This window comes from Chiloscyllium punctatum, chromosome 41 (assembly GCF_047496795.1).
Source record: "Chiloscyllium punctatum isolate Juve2018m chromosome 41, sChiPun1.3, whole genome shotgun sequence".
NCBI classification, from domain to species: domain Eukaryota; kingdom Metazoa; phylum Chordata; class Chondrichthyes; order Orectolobiformes; family Hemiscylliidae; genus Chiloscyllium; species Chiloscyllium punctatum.
Window position 1 is genome coordinate 25,673,748 of NC_092779.1, and position 18,169 is coordinate 25,691,916.

At 40.9% G+C, this 18,169-nt stretch overlaps 1 protein-coding gene across 2 annotated transcripts in view; it reads left to right on the forward strand.

Moving 5' to 3' along the window:
• trip13 (thyroid hormone receptor interactor 13) overlaps positions 1 to 18,169 on the forward strand; it is a 34,330-nt gene that overhangs the window by 12,127 nt on the left and 4,034 nt on the right. For both annotated transcript variants that reach the window (XM_072560583.1, XM_072560584.1), the window contains 7 exons: positions 480 to 552; positions 1,977 to 2,040; positions 2,607 to 2,693; positions 6,718 to 6,824; positions 12,661 to 12,814; positions 12,956 to 13,068; positions 14,076 to 14,145. In XM_072560583.1, coding sequence (XP_072416684.1) covers positions 480 to 552; positions 1,977 to 2,040; positions 2,607 to 2,693; positions 6,718 to 6,824; positions 12,661 to 12,814; positions 12,956 to 13,068; positions 14,076 to 14,145 — 668 coding nt within the window. The remainder of the gene's footprint in view (positions 1 to 479; positions 553 to 1,976; positions 2,041 to 2,606; positions 2,694 to 6,717; positions 6,825 to 12,660; positions 12,815 to 12,955; positions 13,069 to 14,075; positions 14,146 to 18,169) is intronic.

The window sequence follows — 18,169 nt, forward strand, 5'->3', positions numbered from 1 at the left end:
TTGTGTCTGAGAAGTCATGAATACTGCTGAGCATCGTGCTCACATCGGCAAACGTCCCCACTTCTGATCTTATGGAAGGAAGATTATTGATAAAGTAGCTGAAGATGATTGGGCTAAAACCAAATAAGTAGCAGGGTCAATAATCAGGGAGCATAGACTGATAGTTGGATATTTGTTTCAATGAGGACTATGATAGTTGAAAACTTGCTGTCTGAAAGGGCAGTTGAATCAAAACTTTCAACATTTAAGCAGTATTTAGATTTCACCTTATCTCCAGGAAAATGATTATTAGAGTAAAATCATTGTTGACTATCATGGATGTTATGGTCTTCTGTGCTCTAAAAGTAGTTTCATCAGCTGGAATCATAATGAAAGTTACTATCGCATCTGCTTTCCACCATCCTTTTTATAAACAGACAATTTTAGAAAATAACTAAATTTGTAACCACAGATGTCAATTTTTTTCCTCTTTAACACAGGTCCCCCAGGAACTGGTAAAACATCTTTATGTAAAGCACTGGCTCAAAAACTTACCATTCGATTTTCTCACCGGTAAGTTCAACCAAGGTGTTGCGTTGTGTTAAACAATTTTATGGAAGTTTGTAGTGTTCTCAATTCATAATTGCTGACTTTTTTTTGTAAAAACGGATTCTTCGCTGGAAGGAAAGCATATGTACACTAGTGTGTTTTAGCCTTTACTTAACTGGCTTTTTTAATGGATTTATAGGAGAGTGATGAATCTTTGTTTCATTAATGCAATTGGTTTCTAAATCTAGGATCTACATAGTATAGCAGTTTGAATATGCAAATTAATCGTTCACCTTTTGTGAGCTGGATATGAATCCATTACTCTGAAGAAATAGCATTCACATTCTCATGAATAGGAATATTTATTTATGATGTGGGGTGGCGAGGTGGTCACAGTGCCAGGGACCCAGCTTCAATTCCAGCCTTGGGTGGTTGTCTGTGTGGAGTTTGCACGTTCTCCCCATGTCTGCATGGGTTTCCTCCGGGCATTTTGGTTTTCTCCCACAGTCCAAAGATATGTAGACTTATGAGTTGACCTTGCTAAATTGCCCAAGTGTTCAGGGATGTCGGTTCGGTGTATTGGTCAGGGAAAATGTAGAGTATTAGGGTAGGAGAATAGGTCTGGGTGGGATTCTTCGGACGGTTGGTGTGGACTTGTTGGGCCAAATGGCCTATTCCTAACAATAGGGATTCTATGATTTCATAAAGTCTGAAATTTCCAGTTTGTTATAATTTAAATTTATTAGTTATGAATTCAAGTGCAAATTTGACCTCCAACTTGTAGTGTAGCAGTACCATTATTCATTTTTATCCTTTTACTCCAGTATTAAAGCTACTGTCAACTTTCATCATGATTAGACTAATCCACAGATCCAAGTAATCCTCTGGGGGTCCAGGCTCAAATCCCACTGTGGCAAATGGTGGAATTTGAATTCAATGAAAATCTGGAATTAAGAGTCTGATGATGACTATGAAATCATTGTCAGTTATTGGGGGAAAAGTCAACTGGTTCACTAATATCCTTTAGGGAAGAAAACTGGTCTGGCCTGGTCTACATGTGACTCCAAATTCACAGCAATGTGATTGACTCTTATCTGCTCTCTCGACAATTAGGAATTGACAATAAATGTTGGTCTAACCAGCAGCACCCACATCCCATGTATATGGGAAATTGCTCATTGTGACTGGGAGTTTTCAGTGGGTGTGTTTTTTTTTGCGCTATCACAACATCTTTAATCAGGGAGTTACATTTATGTCTGAATAAAGATTTTGTAGTTGGGAGCACAAAATGGTCACAATTTCAGAGAAAGTAACAATTCTCAGCTCATTTCTTTTTTTGTATTTTTATGATCGTGTATGTAATCATTAATTGTAAGGGCTAGATTGCCAATGAACTTTGATTTTTTTTTAATGGTCTTCAAGAGACTGCTTCCACAACTGTGTTTCAGGTACCGGTATGGACAGTTGGTAGAAATCAACAGCCATAGTCTCTTCTCCAAATGGTTTTCTGAGGTAAATTCTTCCATTCATTTTCACATTCAGATTTTTTTTTTTACAGCTTCTCCTTTTCGAAGAGGAATCTCTTTTTGCTAAAAGTATTAAGGCCCATTACATCATATGTTTTTCATCCTTTGATGCCAAAAATGATTTTCTTATTATCTAACATTTCTTAATTTAAGCCCTCATTCCGCATTATAAATTTTGTGATGACATTAATGAAAAATTGATACTTTCTGTCTAGGTCAACATCTGCGATTTGTTGCACAAAAATATAATTTCTAGTACATATAGAAAACCAGTAGTTATCGAGAGTGTGTTATTAAACCCTCAGCTTTATATTAATGCCTGAATGCAAGGCCAACCACACAAACTTTGATTTGAGTCAATTGGTTTAGCACCTATCAATTTACCCTCAGTTATTGATTTGTCTTGCAGAAACGGAAGTTGGACTAAAAGATTTCTCTCAATTAAGATAGAATTTTCAAACATTTGGTCTTTTATGTAGAGAACCAACTACAGAGCAGCAATAAATATAAATTATGAACTAAGTTTTAATTTTAAAAAATCTTCTCAAACAGAGTGGCAAACTTGTAACAAAGATGTTTCAAACCATTCGGGATCTAATTATGGACACGGAATCTCTGGTATTTGTTTTAATTGATGAGGTAAGACCATCTGTCCTAAAGAACATCTAAAACTAGCACTGCTGTGGCAAGTTTGAATCTGCTCATGAGACCTTTTTGAAGTTTTTGTTTTGACTATTATGAGATTGAACTAAGGTGAGAGGAGACTCATATGGAATATAAGCAGTCACAAACTGAAATGACGTTTCTGTGCATTTAAAATCTGATTTTGCTCAGTACCTGTTTTAAAAATTTAGAAAACTAAACCTGGTAATCTGCCACTAGGTGTCACTGGACTGTTATGACTGTCGTGTTAACTGGCAGAAAATTGGTAGTGAAATTTATTAATAAATTCCATGTTTTATTACTTCAGTTTAACATTTAATTTAACATATTGCACTGTTAATACTTAGTTTTAACATCTCATTGCAAAATGTTTCAAAGTCTGGTCATCCAAAAGATTTTCTGACCAAAGTTATGTAAATGAACTTGGTGCACACCATGATTTCAAACAGCAATGTGACAAGTGAACATTTAGTCTTTTTTTAGTTATTCCTCTAACCAATTTCACTATGGAGAACTCCCTGCTCTTCATTTAAATATGAATAGTTTCCTCATATCTGTACAAGCAGGTGAGACTTCACTTTTCAATGTTCTCCACAAGTCAGTATCTTTGTACTACACTGCAGTGTTGGCATGGATTATGTTGCCAGTCTGTTGAGGGGTTTGAACTCTGGCTACCTTGGTGAGATGCAATCAACTGAGCTAGGATACTAAACTTCCCTTTTCTTCAAACTGGCTTCAAGGGATCTCTTACGTTCTTTTGAGAGGATACTTGAAGCTTTGGTTTAATATCTCCTATGAGGGTGCAACCTCCCACTGTGTAGTACTCCCTCAATATTACACTGGACCATCAGCCTAGTTTTATTGTGCTCAGTGCTGGAGTAGAATCTGAGCTCACAACCTTTTGACTTGGGAAATGAGCGTACGTCATGACTGTAATGTGGGACTTTGAGAGGTAGACCAGTTGAAAAGCTCACATCTGGGATGGAATTAATGAATAGACATGAATTTGAGGTACTAATTAATCATGGCCTCATAAAAAGGTGAAACACACATGAGGAACTGATTGTGCACAAGAATAGGAGTGGGCCAATCAGCTTTTTCTTAGAAAAAATGAACATACTGGCAGTTGAAGAGTAGAGTGTTACTTCATTTAAGTATTGACATGTTACAAACTTGAGCTAGAACCTGGAATTGGGGACATTTTGGAATTCAATCAAAAAAACAAAGTGTAACCAAGTGGGAAAGAAGAAAACAAAATTGCAGGGAGTGCAGAAACTAAAAGTAAAATCTTTTACTACTAAAGAGAAAATGACAAGGAAGTGACACTGGAAATATTGGCTGCATTGGAGTCATCTTCCAAAATTTTAGACTCTGGAGGCCGTTCCTACGGAGGGTGTCAAATGCAAACTCATTGTTTTAAAAGGGAAGGAGTGAGAAAACAGAATTACAGACCAGTTTGCCTAATATCAGTAGTGGGGAAAATGCTGGAGTCTGCTATAAAAGATGTGATAAAATATTGGAATAAAGCAGCATGATTGGACAAAGTCAGCTCTGAAGTGTCATCCAGACTCGCAACATTAGCTTGCTGTTTCCATGGGTGCTGTCTGAGCCACTGATCTCCAGCATTTGTTGTTTGCAATCTTGGACAAAGAATGAATTAGTGGAAGGCAAATCATACTTAAATCAACTGGATATTTTTGAAGATGTAACCAGTGGAATAAACAGAAAGATGGGATATCTTTCAATTTTCAGAAGGCTCTGGAAATGCATCGTATAAGAGATTAGTGGACAAATTGAAGTACATAGAGTGTAAGAAATTGGAATAATTGTGATTGGTCGACAGACAGAAAATAAAGTGTGAATAACAGGTCTTTTTCCAGGTGTCAGGCAGTGACTAGTGGGGTTCCACAAGGATTGGTGCTTGGGCCCCAGCTATTAATGATATGTATAAATGGCACCTAGATGGGTGTCAAAATGCACCATTTCCATGATTTCTGACAAAACAAAACTGGACAGGGTTGATGAATGTGAAGTTTTTCATGTGTGAAAAACAAAGGCAGAGTCTTATTTAAATGGTAATATTTCATACATCTACATTTCCCAAAGAACTCTGGGTGTCCTTGTCCTTGTACACCAGTCAGTGAAAGTAGGCAGACAGCTGCAGCAAGCAATTAAGGCAGCAAACAGTATATTAGCGTTCATTGTAAGAGGATTTGAGTTCTGCAGTGCCTTGGTGAGATTGCACTGGAGTATTGCATGCAGTTTTGGACTCCAAATTTGAGAGAAAATATTTGCCATAGAGGGAGTGCAACAGGGGCTTATTCAGCTGATACTGGGGATGGCAGGACTGTCTTAATGAGGAGACATTTGTTTAACTGGGCCTGTATTCTCTAGAGTTTAGAAGGATAAGAGGGCATTGGATTGAAATGTATGTTTCAAACAGGGCTGGACAGATTAGATGTAAAGAGAATGTTTTGCTTGGTGGGGAGTCTAGAGCCAGGGGTCATAATCTCAGGGTTGAAATGAGGAAAGATTTCATTGCCTAAAAGGTAGCGAACCTGTGGAATTCTCAACCACAGAAGGAGCCCGAGTCGCTGAATATATTCAAGGAAGAAATAGATACTTCTCAATGTCTTTAAAATCTAAAAATGTAACTGGGGAAAGCAGGTATATGACATTGAGATAGAGGATCAGGCTGATGCTATTGAATGGCTCAAAGGGCCAGAACATCTTCTCTTCTAGTTTCTGTGTATCATGACCTTTAGAATTTGGGAGGGCTTGTTCAGACTTGGCTTTCCTTGGAAATTGACATTCTTAGTGATTTGCGTAGAACAATTCCCTGGACTTTACTGTCTAATATGCAGTTAGCACTGATTGCCTACTTGCTTCCCATTTACGTGTGCTTGTTATTAAATCTTGGCTTTTGCTATTGTCATCACCTGAACCATTCAAAATGCAAGTCCTTCCTGTCAACCTTGGAAATCCAATATTGTCAATCATAAGTGTTCAAACTGGAATCCCCATATTTTATTCAATATTCAATATACCCCCACTTAGTCAAAATCATACCATAGGAATTTGTAAAAGCACCTAAAAGGTGTATCAAATTTCTATTGGTTGCTTTGCTCCTGTTATCTCTGGAATATAAAAGTAGGAGCAGGCAATTTAGTCAATTGAGCCTGTTCCGATAATCAATGAGATCACGGCTGATCTGTGATCTTAATTCATATGCTTGCCTTTACCCATATCTCTAAATATGTTTTGGCCAACCAAAATCTCTCAATCTCTGCTTTAAATTTAATAACTGATCTGGTATCAATTGCTTTTTGTTAGAATTTACAAATATATTTTTGTATAAAAGTGTTTTCTTTTGAAATGTCTGGCTTTAATAATTAGATTGTGCCCTAAGTGCTGGACTTCCCAATTATTGCATATTTCTGTCCATCCTATTTGTTTCCCTTAAATCTTTAAACTTATGATCAAATAAACCTTGATATTAAAGCTCAGGGAATGCGAGCCTTATTGTTTGATCTCCTCTTGGAATTTAGCCTTTAGTATCCAGATATAACTGAAATTTACACTGCAATTCCTCCAAATGTATCCTTTGAGATTTTGATGCTCAGAACTGCTCACAGCACTCCAGTTGCAGTCTAAAGCATGATTTTTTTTCACCTTGTATTGAAACTTTCTAAAGGCCAACATTCTATTTGTCTTTTTGATTACATTTTGCATTTAGGTGTGACGTTTTAATGGTCAAGGTAACTGGACTGCCAAGTATTTGTCACCGATGCAAAATTTTTAATGCATTAAATTAATCTGTACAGAAGCTTGTGACAGCACTTTAAGTGAGAATGAAGCATTGATAATAAAAAGAATTTGGAGGAATTTGAACAGTGAACATACTTTTGAAAGTAGTTAATTATTTGCACTGAAGGGTGAACATTGTGGGCCATGACCTGGTCTATGGGTTAACAATATGGTCGTGTCACTTGTGCTGCAGGTTGAAAGTTTGACAGCAGCTAGGAATGCTTCGAAGTCTGGCACAGAGCCTTCTGATGCCATTCGAGTAGTTAATGCTGTGTTAACACAAATTGACCAGATCAAAAGGTAAGTTTCTTTTTAAATTGTACTAGCTCTTTCTATATAGCAGATTTACTTTGGGGCTGTTTTCCCTGCAGCGTCTAAGGCTGAGGGGTGACTGTATAGAGGTTTACAAAATTATGAGGGGCTTGGAGGAGTCGGAGTGCAGAATAAAGGGCATAGGTTTAGAGTGAGAGGGGAAAGATATAAAAGAGACCTAAGGGGCAATGTTTTCACACAGAGGGTGGTACATGTATGGAATGAGCTGCCAGAGGAAGTGGTGGAGGCTGGTACAATTGCAACATTTAAGAGGCGTTTGGATGGGTATATGAATAGGAAGGGTTTGGAGGGATCTGCGCTGGGTGCTGGCAGCTAGGACTAGATTGGGTTGGTATGTCTGGTCAGCATGGACAGGTTGGACCGAAGGGTCTGTTTCCATGCTGTACTTCTCTGTGACTCTAATCTTTGTTTTGTCAAGACTGATCTCTGGATCTCTTGTATAGTCCTGTGGATTCTGACATTAGTTGGCCTTATACCATCAACTTTTTATTTGCTCCTAACAGTTGTGCATTTTGCCACATATTGATCATTGTTTTGCAATTCAAAAATAGCAATTGCTGCCTGCCTAGTGGTTAAAGAGCCTGTTGTTTTACTTTTTTGTTCCTAGGTTTTCACAGCTGTATCAGGAGGGTAACATTGGTTAATGTTAATATATTTCTGTTCATTGTGATGCAGGCTAAGAAGTCATCTAGCCGCATGAGGCATTCTACTCAGACATTGAGGAAGCAGATGTGGGTAGGCCTATAGGACTGAAAAATTGCAAATGTTAGAATTTTGTTCAAAAAGGTCTAAAGATAAATCTAGCAACAGACAATTTAACTTTGATAGGAAAATTTTCAGTCTTATCCTAGATTATTGTTTCTTGAATCAGTGTGGACTGAGGAAGGATAACGAGCATAGATTTATTTACAGTAGTCTTAGTTAATTATTATGGATGAGTTTTTTAATGTGGTAGCAGTGGATAGGTGAGGGCTGTATTGGGTTTTGTGATCTAGTGATGTACATAGATTTCCAAACTATCTTTGACAAAGTGTCACATGAAAGGCTTACCTCTATTGTGAAAGCTCACACAAGAAAAGAGACAGTAGCAGCATTGGTGTGAAGTGAGATGATAAACGGGAGACAGAATAATTGGTGACCGGTTGCTTTTTGGACTGCAGGAAGGTAAGCAGGTTCCCAAGGAGATTACACACCTGTCACTTTTTAAATGGGACCATGCCCAAATTTGCAAATAACACCAAACCTGGAGATTTTATGAACTGGGAGTTGTTATATTCTTTGAGATGTCATAGGGTGATGAAATGGGCGGACAGTTGGCAGGTAACTAACGTTGTGTTCCAAGAAAATTGGAAGAATGAGAAGAGATGACCATTTTTAAAAAGTACAATTCCTAAAACGTAGAGGGGCAAAGAGACCTCTGGTGTGTGTGCACAATCCTTTGGGGGGCAGATTGAGATGCAGAATTTTCAGTTCTATAAATGAAAACATGAAATGCAAAGTCAAGGAAGGTAGGCTGAACCTGAATAGAACAATGGTTTCCCTTCAGTTGGGCGGATTTGTATCCATTTCCCTTTAAGAAGAATTTGTGAACTTGAAGCTGTGCGCAGAAAAGATTCGTGCAAGTCTTCAGTTATGTGAATAGGGTGGAGAAACTAGGTATATTCACCTTGGAGAAGAGCAACTTGAAATTAGGTTTGATAGAGATATTCAAACTCCTGAGGACTGTAGACAAAGTCTATCAGAACTGTTTCCATTGACCAAAAAATTTAATTGGAGGTCATCAATAAAAGGTGAATGACAAATTAACCAAAGGCAACTTGAGGAAAAACTGTTGTTAGGCTCTACAGTGTACTGCTTGAGTGTGGTGACAACAAATTCAATCATGGCTTTCATGAGGAAATTGGAAAAGCAACTGAAGAAGGGAGAATTTCCAGCACGCGTGAAAGAGGTGGAGATTGAGATGAATTGATTTGCTCTTGCTGGGAAAAGCAAGAGCATAGTCAAATGGCCTCCTTCTATGCTATAACAATTGCTTAACAATTTTCTACCTCTGCTGCACCTTCCCGCACAGTAGCCTTATCCCTTGATTACATTATCTAAAAATTCATAAATAATCAAAATGTCTCCATATCTCAATCTTAGCTGGTATTTTATTCTGAGACTATATCCCTTCGTGTTAGATTGAAATCAGAAAAACCATTGTTTTTTTTTCTCTCATCCCTGGTGAAGTCTGTTCTCGATGATTAGGCTGCCATGGTTCTGAACTCTGAGTTGGTGCTGCACTACTGAAAGATTGCCCCCATAGACGCTACTGTTTCCACTCTTAATGTTCCGCATCTGTTTTTGCCTTACCTAGGTAACTCCTGTCTCATTCTTGGAAGTTCCAGTATTATTTAAATACTCCTGCATAATGCAAATTTCTCAAAGCTGCACTATAATAGTGTTATCCCTTGTGTGTCTGTCTCTCCTGCTCTCTACAGTTCCGATAGCATGTGACTGTGGAAATTGGTGTTTGTCATTAACAGATGCATTCTCATTATACTGTAACAGTCAAACAGGAATTTTGCATACTTTCATGATGTCACCTCCCATTCTTAATTCCTCACATTCTTAATTCCTGCTGCCTCACAGTGCCAGAGACCCAGGTTCAACTCCCACCTCTGTGCAAACTTCACACAGACAGTTGCCTTTCTCCCCGTGTCTGCGTGGGTTTCCTCTGGGTGCTCCGGTTTCCCCCCATAGTTCAGAAATGTGCAGGTTAGGTGAATTGGCTGTGATAAATTGCCCCGTAGTATAAGGTGAAGGGGTAAATGTATGGGAATGGGTCTGGGTGGGTTGCTGTTCGGAGGGTCGGTGTGGACTTGTTGGGCCGAAGGGCCTGTTTCCACACTAATCTAATCTAATAGAAATCATGACAGATGGAATATAATATTTTGAAACACAACGTTATCAACTTTTTACAAGAAATAGAAAACTGGATGTTTTAAGTAAGAGGCTGGGAAGCAGTATTTGGATGAACTTCAGAGGTGTTGTAAATGCAATTGCTAAAAGTAATTCTATATTATGATTTTGATGTGAATATTATTTTCAACATGACCACTTTAGGAGGTAAAATATCTATTTTCAGAACTGATAATATCATTGCTAAATCATTTCTCATTGAACAAATTAAATTTTAATGTACTGATTACTAGTGAGGATTTTTAGGTAAAATTGAAAATGAAACCAATTTTGAACATGGACTGGGTGGGATTTGTAGAGTGCAAATAGTGGGTATAAATGGTTGCTTTGTTTATTTTTATTTTCTCTGCTGCTGACTTCCCTGTACCATGGTGTCTCCTTGCACAATGCTTCCTCTTCCAACAGCGAAGGATGGTAGGCAAAAGTACACAAATAGAGTCTATTGTAACAGGATGGTGAAAGGCAGTTAGTTTTCCTTCTGGTCTGTTCAGCACCTGATCTTTTGTTATAGTGATGTAGCTAACTACAATTGGAAAATGTCATGATGTTGTCACTGACGTTAGTTTGTCCAAAGAGGGGTAAGGCAGAGGTGAGGAGCTGCCTATAAGAAAGTAAACAATCTGGGAAGCCTTGGGGTTTTTTTAATGTCCTGAATGGGTGTGGTCAGATCCCACCAATCTGGATTTCTAGGTTTTGGTTTGTTCAGTAACAGCAGAAGCCTTTGGGCCCTCGAAAGAGTTGGAGGCTTCAGTGAATGTCTCTTAACTACTACTTTTTTCCTGAATTTCCTCTTGATGTTTTTTTTAAATTAGATTACTTAGAGTGTGAAAACAGGCCCATCCAGTCCACACCGACCCTCCGAACAGCAACCCACCCAGACCAATCCCCCTACTTTACCCCTTCACCTAACACTACGGGCAATTTAGCATGGCCAATTCACCTAACCTGCACATTTTTGGACTGTGGGAGGAAACCGGAGCACCCGGAGGAAGCCCACGCAGACACGGGTGGGTGGGGGGGAGGGGGGAGGAGAGTGTGCAAACTCCACACTCTGTTGCCTGAGACGGGAATTGAACCCGTGTTTCTGGCACTGTGAGGCAACAGTGCTAACTACTGTGTCACCGTGCTGCCCAATGTATTCTAAATTCGTCTTTTGCTTTTATTTTAAGTATAGTATTAAAATTGTGTTTTGCTTAATGTCAAGTACAGGGTAGTTTGACCATTTGCATTGTATCTGGAGCACATCACTTCATGTCTCCTTTTTTTAAAATAAGAAAAAGTTAGGTTCTAGGCTACCTTCTTAAAATACATTGATGTGGTCTAGTCTGGTCCATAACACATGACAATGAACCTACATCTTCATGTATTGCATCGAGAATCATCTGTACAATTATAATAACATAAAGACAGAAGTAGGATATTCAACCATTCTAGCTTATTCTGCTGTTTATTTTGCTCATGGCAGATCTTGGCTCGATTTTTGTGCTCCGAAGCCCTCTGTCAAGCAATCTTTTATGCTGTTGCTTTAGGTGACTTTAGTTAAATTTTCTTTTAACTGCAATCAAATATGTTATTAAGTCACACCGCCAGGTTATAGTCCAACAGGTTTAATTGGAAGCACGAGCTTTCCGAGCGCTGCTCCTTCAGGTGGTACTGGAGTATACGATTGTAAGACACAGAATTTATAGCAAAAGTTTACAGTGTGATGTAACTGAAATTATCCACTGAAAAATACCTTGATTGATTAAGTCTCCTCTGTTAGAATGACCATGTTAGTTTCTCTTCTTTCATATGTAAATTGCAAAAACTTCTTTTTTAAAAAAAAAAGTTACATTCTCAAGTGAACTTTAACAATTGGTGAGATTAAGGAGGGAAACTAACATGGTCATTCTGACAGACTTAACAATCAATCAAGGTATTTTTCAATGTATAATTTCAGTTACATCACACTAAACTTTTGCTATAAATTGTCTTACGATCATGTACTCCACAACCACCTGATTTAAGGAGCAGCGTTCCGAAAGCTAGTATGCTTCCAATTAAACCTGTTGGACTATAACATGGTGTTGTGTGATTATTAACTTTGTACACCCCAGTCCAACAATGTTAATAAATATTAGTGCTATATAAGATGGTGTAGATGAGGGAGTTTCCATGTAACATGTAAAACTGGGTGAAAGGATAAACATTTCTGGAAGAATAAACAATGCTGTTGATGTTGCCTTTACTTGGCAGATGCTCTGGTTATAACAATGTGAGCAAACACAGCCTTGTGTTTGAGTATATGGGTGTGAATATACATTGAATATATCTGCAGTTAATCAGGTCAGAGTTACCTTTCATTATTTGCTTATGAAATTCTTTGTCTAATCAAGTTTTGCTTTACCAAGTGTGACAGGCATATTGAAGTTATTTTAAGCAGCTGAAAGGTACTGTTCCAGAATAGGGGAGGATTAAAAGGTATTGAAAAGAAAGATCTTTTGCCAAAACTTGTCATTGTGCACTTATCAGGACAAATGCAAGAATACCAAATTTCAAATGGTTGCAATAATTTATATCACTGGAGAAGAGGGTTTTATTTTGTTAACATGTCAACTCTAATTAGTAAAGACATTTCCATGGAAAAACAAATGGGGATTTCTAATTGAAATTTATCAACTGAATGCATTTCTCAATACTTGATTTTAAAAGTATATAATTTTGGAACAGAGTTGCCATGAGTGTACTTCAACTTCTGCATTTTTGTTCCCTGACTTGAGAAAAGATAGCAGCAGGTTTTAAGCCACAATTTGTACTGACAAGCTCTTCCCCATGCCTATGATTCTCTTCTCTGAACTCCTAGATTTCCTAATGTTATAATTCTGACTACATCAAACATCACAGAAAAAATAGATTTGGCTTTTGTGGACAGGGCCGATATCAAGCAGTATATTGGGCCACCATCTGCTACAGCTATTTTTAAGATCTATCTCTCTTGTCTGGAGGAACTTATGAAGGTATGGCACCATTTCTTTTTGCTGAAAAAACTTGAGTTGTTGTGCTGAGATTGCTAAATTAATTTTTGACTTTGGGAGAATGAGTAAGTCGAGATGAAGTGTCTGTGGAATCATTTATCTCTTTGTTTGTTTTTTTTTTAGTGCCAGATCATCTACCCTAGACAGCAACTGTTGACCTTGAGAGAATTGCAGATGATCAGCTTCTTAGAAAATGATGTGTCTAGGTTAAGTTTAGCACTTAAGAATATTGCTGCGTAAGTTAATTTTGTTTGAGTGGTTCTAATGCCTCCTTGCCAACTGTTCATATGTATTTTTCACTCCTCTAACATAAAATGATGTGTGAGGACTGTGTACGTCTGTATTTTGCATAGAAACATTGAAGATAGGAGCAGGAGGAAGCCATTAGGCCCTTTGAACCTGCTCCGCCATTCATTGCGATCATAGCTGATCATCCAACTCTACAGCCTAATCCTGCTTTCTCCCCATAACTTTTGATCCCATTTGCCCCAAGTGCTATATCTAGCCACCTCTTGAATACATTCAATGTTTTGGCATCAACTCCTTCCTGTGGTAATGAAGACCACAGGCTCACCACTCTTTGAATGTAGAAATGTCTCCTCGTCTCTGTCCTAAGGGGTTCACCCCGAATCCTCAGACTGTGACCTCTGGTTCTGGACACAACCACCAGCAGGAACATGCACCCTGTCTAGTCCTGTTAAAATTTTCTAAGTCTCCATGCGATCTCTTCCTCCTGTCTCCTGGTACCTATGTGTTCCACAACCACTGGCTGTTTACCCTCCAACTCCAGAATGTCCGTCTCCTCTCCCCACCCCCACTGCACTCTTTCCATTCACACTGACGTGGTCTCTTGTGTTCATTCATTTGCCCCCTTGATTTTTTTAAAAAGAATCTACAAATTTCTTCCCTACACTAACAGACTTGGGGTCCCATGACGCAGGGTAAATTTGAGAACAGAACCTATCAACTCCTTCCCATCTCTCTTTGGTATATCAGCAATGTATCACAAATATAGATTTTCTTTACTTTCTCATAAATATTGGTGTCCAGTTGACTGAATTTGAAAATTATATTTTAAGCTGTATTTTTAAGAAAATAATTTCACAGTCTGAATCTCTCTCATTCTCTTTGAAATTCTGTTTTATAACTAAAGTGCTAGCAATTTTTTGAATGTAAGAGCTGACTATTTTATGAATCTTAGCTTCCATCTTGAGGATGTTTTTCCTATTTTTATTCATTGTAGGAAAAGTGAAGGACTGAGTGGACGAGTTTTGCGAAAGCTACCTTTCCTAGCTCATGCACTGTACATTCAGGTAAGTTCCTTTTGACAACGAATTTGTATGTCTACTTCACTGATATAGTTTGACTTCAGATGATGATCAAATGATGGTTTCCCAAGGAATGATTCCATTAGATTGCTGCTTCATAAAAGTAAAGCACTTTGGTTGCTGGATGTCTGGAATAGAAACAGAAGGTGAAACGCTCAGCACAACAGTTAGCATATGAGGAGAGAGATTCATGTGAGCTTTTCAGTTCTGACAAAATGTCATCAACATGAATATTAATTCTGTTTCTGTCCACAAGATTGAGCTTCTAAGTAGCCTCTGCTTTTTCTGATAATGCTACACTTTTTGACCCTAATCTTGAATTTGGTTGATTGGGATGACTGTTCAAAACCATCAGTGAGAGAATTCATTGTTCACAAATAGATATGTATGGACTGAGAGTATATTGGTAGTTTTGGTTTTTCCTTGTTCTTTACTTGTGGAGTGCAACTTAAGGTAGGAATCTTACTATAGAATTGCACTCATGGGAGCCATCTGATTTACATTCTACCCTGATGTAAGTGTCACAAAGTTATCCACCTCCACAGGTCCAGTTCCATAGGTGCTCTGATTAATGGCAAGAAACTTCTAGCTCCGTGATCGTGCACACTCTTTCTCTTATTCCAGCCCAAACGTTTGAGTGCACAAACAGACTGACAATTCTGTCACTTCCGCCCCTGGAGTTGCTGTCGCCACATTTACTTCTGCCCCCCATTGATGTCACTCATCTACACAACGACCACGCAGCATGCATCCCCGCCCCCCCCGTTCAACCCCACCCCCACGCCCAACCCCAGCTCCCAGCCCTGCCGTATTTTCACCATTCCTCCAGATCTCCCCCTCTCTGAGGATGAAAGATCAGTCCTCAGAGAAGGCCTCACCTTCATCCCCCTATGCTTCCAGATTAACCAGTTCAACACGTGGCGAGACATTGAACAATTCTTCCGCCGCCTTCGCCTCCGTGCCTACTTCAACCAGGATTCTCGCCCACCCTCTGACAACTCCTTCTCCCACCTCCAACACACCCCATCCACCTGGACACTCTGTGCTGGCCTCTTACCCGCCCTCGATCTCTTCATAGCCAAATGCCGCCGCGACATTAACCGCCTCAACTTGTCCACCCCTCTTACCCACTCCAATCTCACCCTCACAACGTGCAGCCCTCCCCTCCCTCCGCTCCAACCCCAACCTCACTATCAAACTGGCAGACCAGGGAGGCATGGTGGTAGTTTGGCGCACCAATCTTTACATTGCTGAGGCTAAACGCCAGCTCGCGGACACCTCCTCCTACTGCCCCCTTGACTATGACCCCACCTCCCACCACCAAACCATCATCTCCCAGACCATCCATAACCTCATCACCTCAGGGGGTCTCCCATGCACCGCCTCCAACCTCATAGTCCCACAACCCCGCACCGCCTGTTTCTACCTCCTGCCCAAAATCCACAAACCCGACTGCCCCAGCGGACCCATTGTCTCAGCCTGCTCCTGCCCCACAGAACTCATCTCTGCATACCTCAACACGGTCCTGTCCCTCTTAGTCCAAGACCTCCCCACCTACGTTTGGGACACCACCCACGCCCTTCACCTCCTCCATGATTTTCGCTTCCTCTGCCCCCAATGCCTTATCTTCACCATGGATATCCAGTCCCTATACACCTCCATCCCCCATCACGAAGGCCTTAAAGCCCTCCACTTCTTCCTTTCCCACCGACCCAACCAGTACCCTTCGACAGACCCCCTCCTTTGACTGACTGAACTGGTTCTCACTCTGAACAAGTTCTCTTTCCAATCCTCCCACTTCCTCCAAGCCAAAGGAGTAGCCATGGGCCCCAGTTATGCCTGCCTCTTTGTCGGATATGTGGAACAGTCCATCTTCCGCAACTACACTGGCACCACCCCCCACCTTTTCCTTCGCTACATCGATGACTGTGTATCGGCCCTACCTTGTGCTCCCACAAGGAGGTTGAACAGTTCATCCACTTTACTAACACCTTCCACTTCGACCTCAAATTTACCTGGACGTCTCAGACTCCTCCCTTCCCCTTCCTAGTCTCGGGCGGGCGACCGACTCAACATGGACATTTACTATAAACCGACCAACTCCCACAGCTACCTAGATTACACCTCCTCCCACCCTGCCCCAGTTTAAAAAAATTCCCAATTCCTTCACCTCCACCGCATCTGCTCCCAGGAGGACCAATTCCAATACCGACCAGCCCAGGTGGCCTCCTTCTTCAAAGACCGCAATTTCCCCTCAGACGTGATTGACGATGCTCTCCACCGCATCTCCTCCACTTCCCACTTCTCTGCCCTTGAACCCCACCCCTCCAATCGCCACCAGGACAGAACCCCACTGGTCCTCACCTACCACCCCACCAACCTTCAGATACATCGTATCATCCTTCGTCATTTCCGTCACCTCCAAACAGACCCCACCCCCAAGGATATATTTCCCTCCCCTCCCCTGTCAGTGTTCCAGAAAGACCATTCCCTCCGCGACTCCCTTGTCAGGTCCACCCCCCCCCACCAACCCAACCTAACCTCCACTCCCGGCACATTCCACATTCCACTGCAACCACAAGAAATGCAAAACTTGCACCCACACCTCCACCTCCCCCCCCCCCCCACCCCCCCCACCTCACTTCCCTCCAAGGCCTCAAGGGATCCTTCCATATCTGTCACAAATTCACCTGCACCTCCACACACACCATTTACTGCATCAGCTGCATCCGATGTGGCCTCCTCTACATTGGGGAGACAGGCCGCCTACTTGCGGAACGTTTCAGAGAACACCTCTGGGACACCCACACCAACCAACCCAACCGCCCCGTGGCTGAACACTTTAACACCCCCTCCCACTCCACCAAGGGCATGCAGGTCCTTGGCCGCCTCCATCGCCAGACCATGGCAACAGGACGCCTGGAGGAAGAGCGCCTCGTCTTCTGCCTAGGAACCCTCCAACCACAAGGGATGAACTCAGATTTCTCCAGCTTCCTCATTTTCCCCTCCCCCCACCTTATCTCAGTCCCAACCCTCGGACTCAGCACCGCCTTCTTGACCTGCAATCATCTTCCTGACCTCTCCACCCCCACCCCCACTCCGGCCTATCACCCTCACCTTAACCTCCGACCTATCGCATTCCCAACGCCCCTCCCCCAAGTCCCTCCTCCCTACCTTTTTATCTTAGCCTGCTTGGCACACCTTCCTCATTCCTGAAGAAGGGCTTATGCCCGAAATGTCGATTCTCCTGCTCCTTGGATACTGTCTGACCCGGTGTGCTTTTCCAGCAACACATTTTTCAGCTCTGATCTCCAGCATCTGCAGTCCTCACTTTTTCTCCCAGACTGACAATTCTCAATGCAGCGCTGAAGGAGGGTTGTACTGAGATGTTGAGTCTTTCAGCTGACCCAATACGCAGACTCAAGTAGACATAGTACTACCATTCCAGAACACTACTCCAACAAGAAAAGGAGAGTTGTCAGAATCTTAGCCCCTCTGGCCCACAGTCAGCATTAATGAACAGATTATCATGTCATTATCATATTACTGTGCTGAGAACTTGTTCAGAAATTAGTACTGGTTTCTCTACATTACAAAGGTGGCTACACTTCTCAAAGTATTTGAAGTGCTTCAGGAAACCCTGAAGTTGTAAAAGGTACTATCTAAATGGAAAAAGAATCTCTCTTTAGCTTTGAAACCCTTTGATCTTGTGATGGATCTGTTTATTTGGGGACACCTGTCTGAGATTTTAAAGTTTTAAACTTGCAAAATTTCTGATTCAGTGTAATTCATTTGCAATTTCTACTGCTTATTCCCTTTTCAGTTGTTGCAGCTTTGTTTTAGTAGATTGGTAGCAATTTCCCCATTTTCTTCCCGTACTCATAAGTTCTGCTATGTGGAACAAAGAAGCCTGGTATTGATGAGATTTTGTTCTGTCAACATCATGCAATCCAGCGTTCAAAACCAGTGGTGAGGCTAGACTAACTGTTCTTGTGAGCAAGCCAGCATT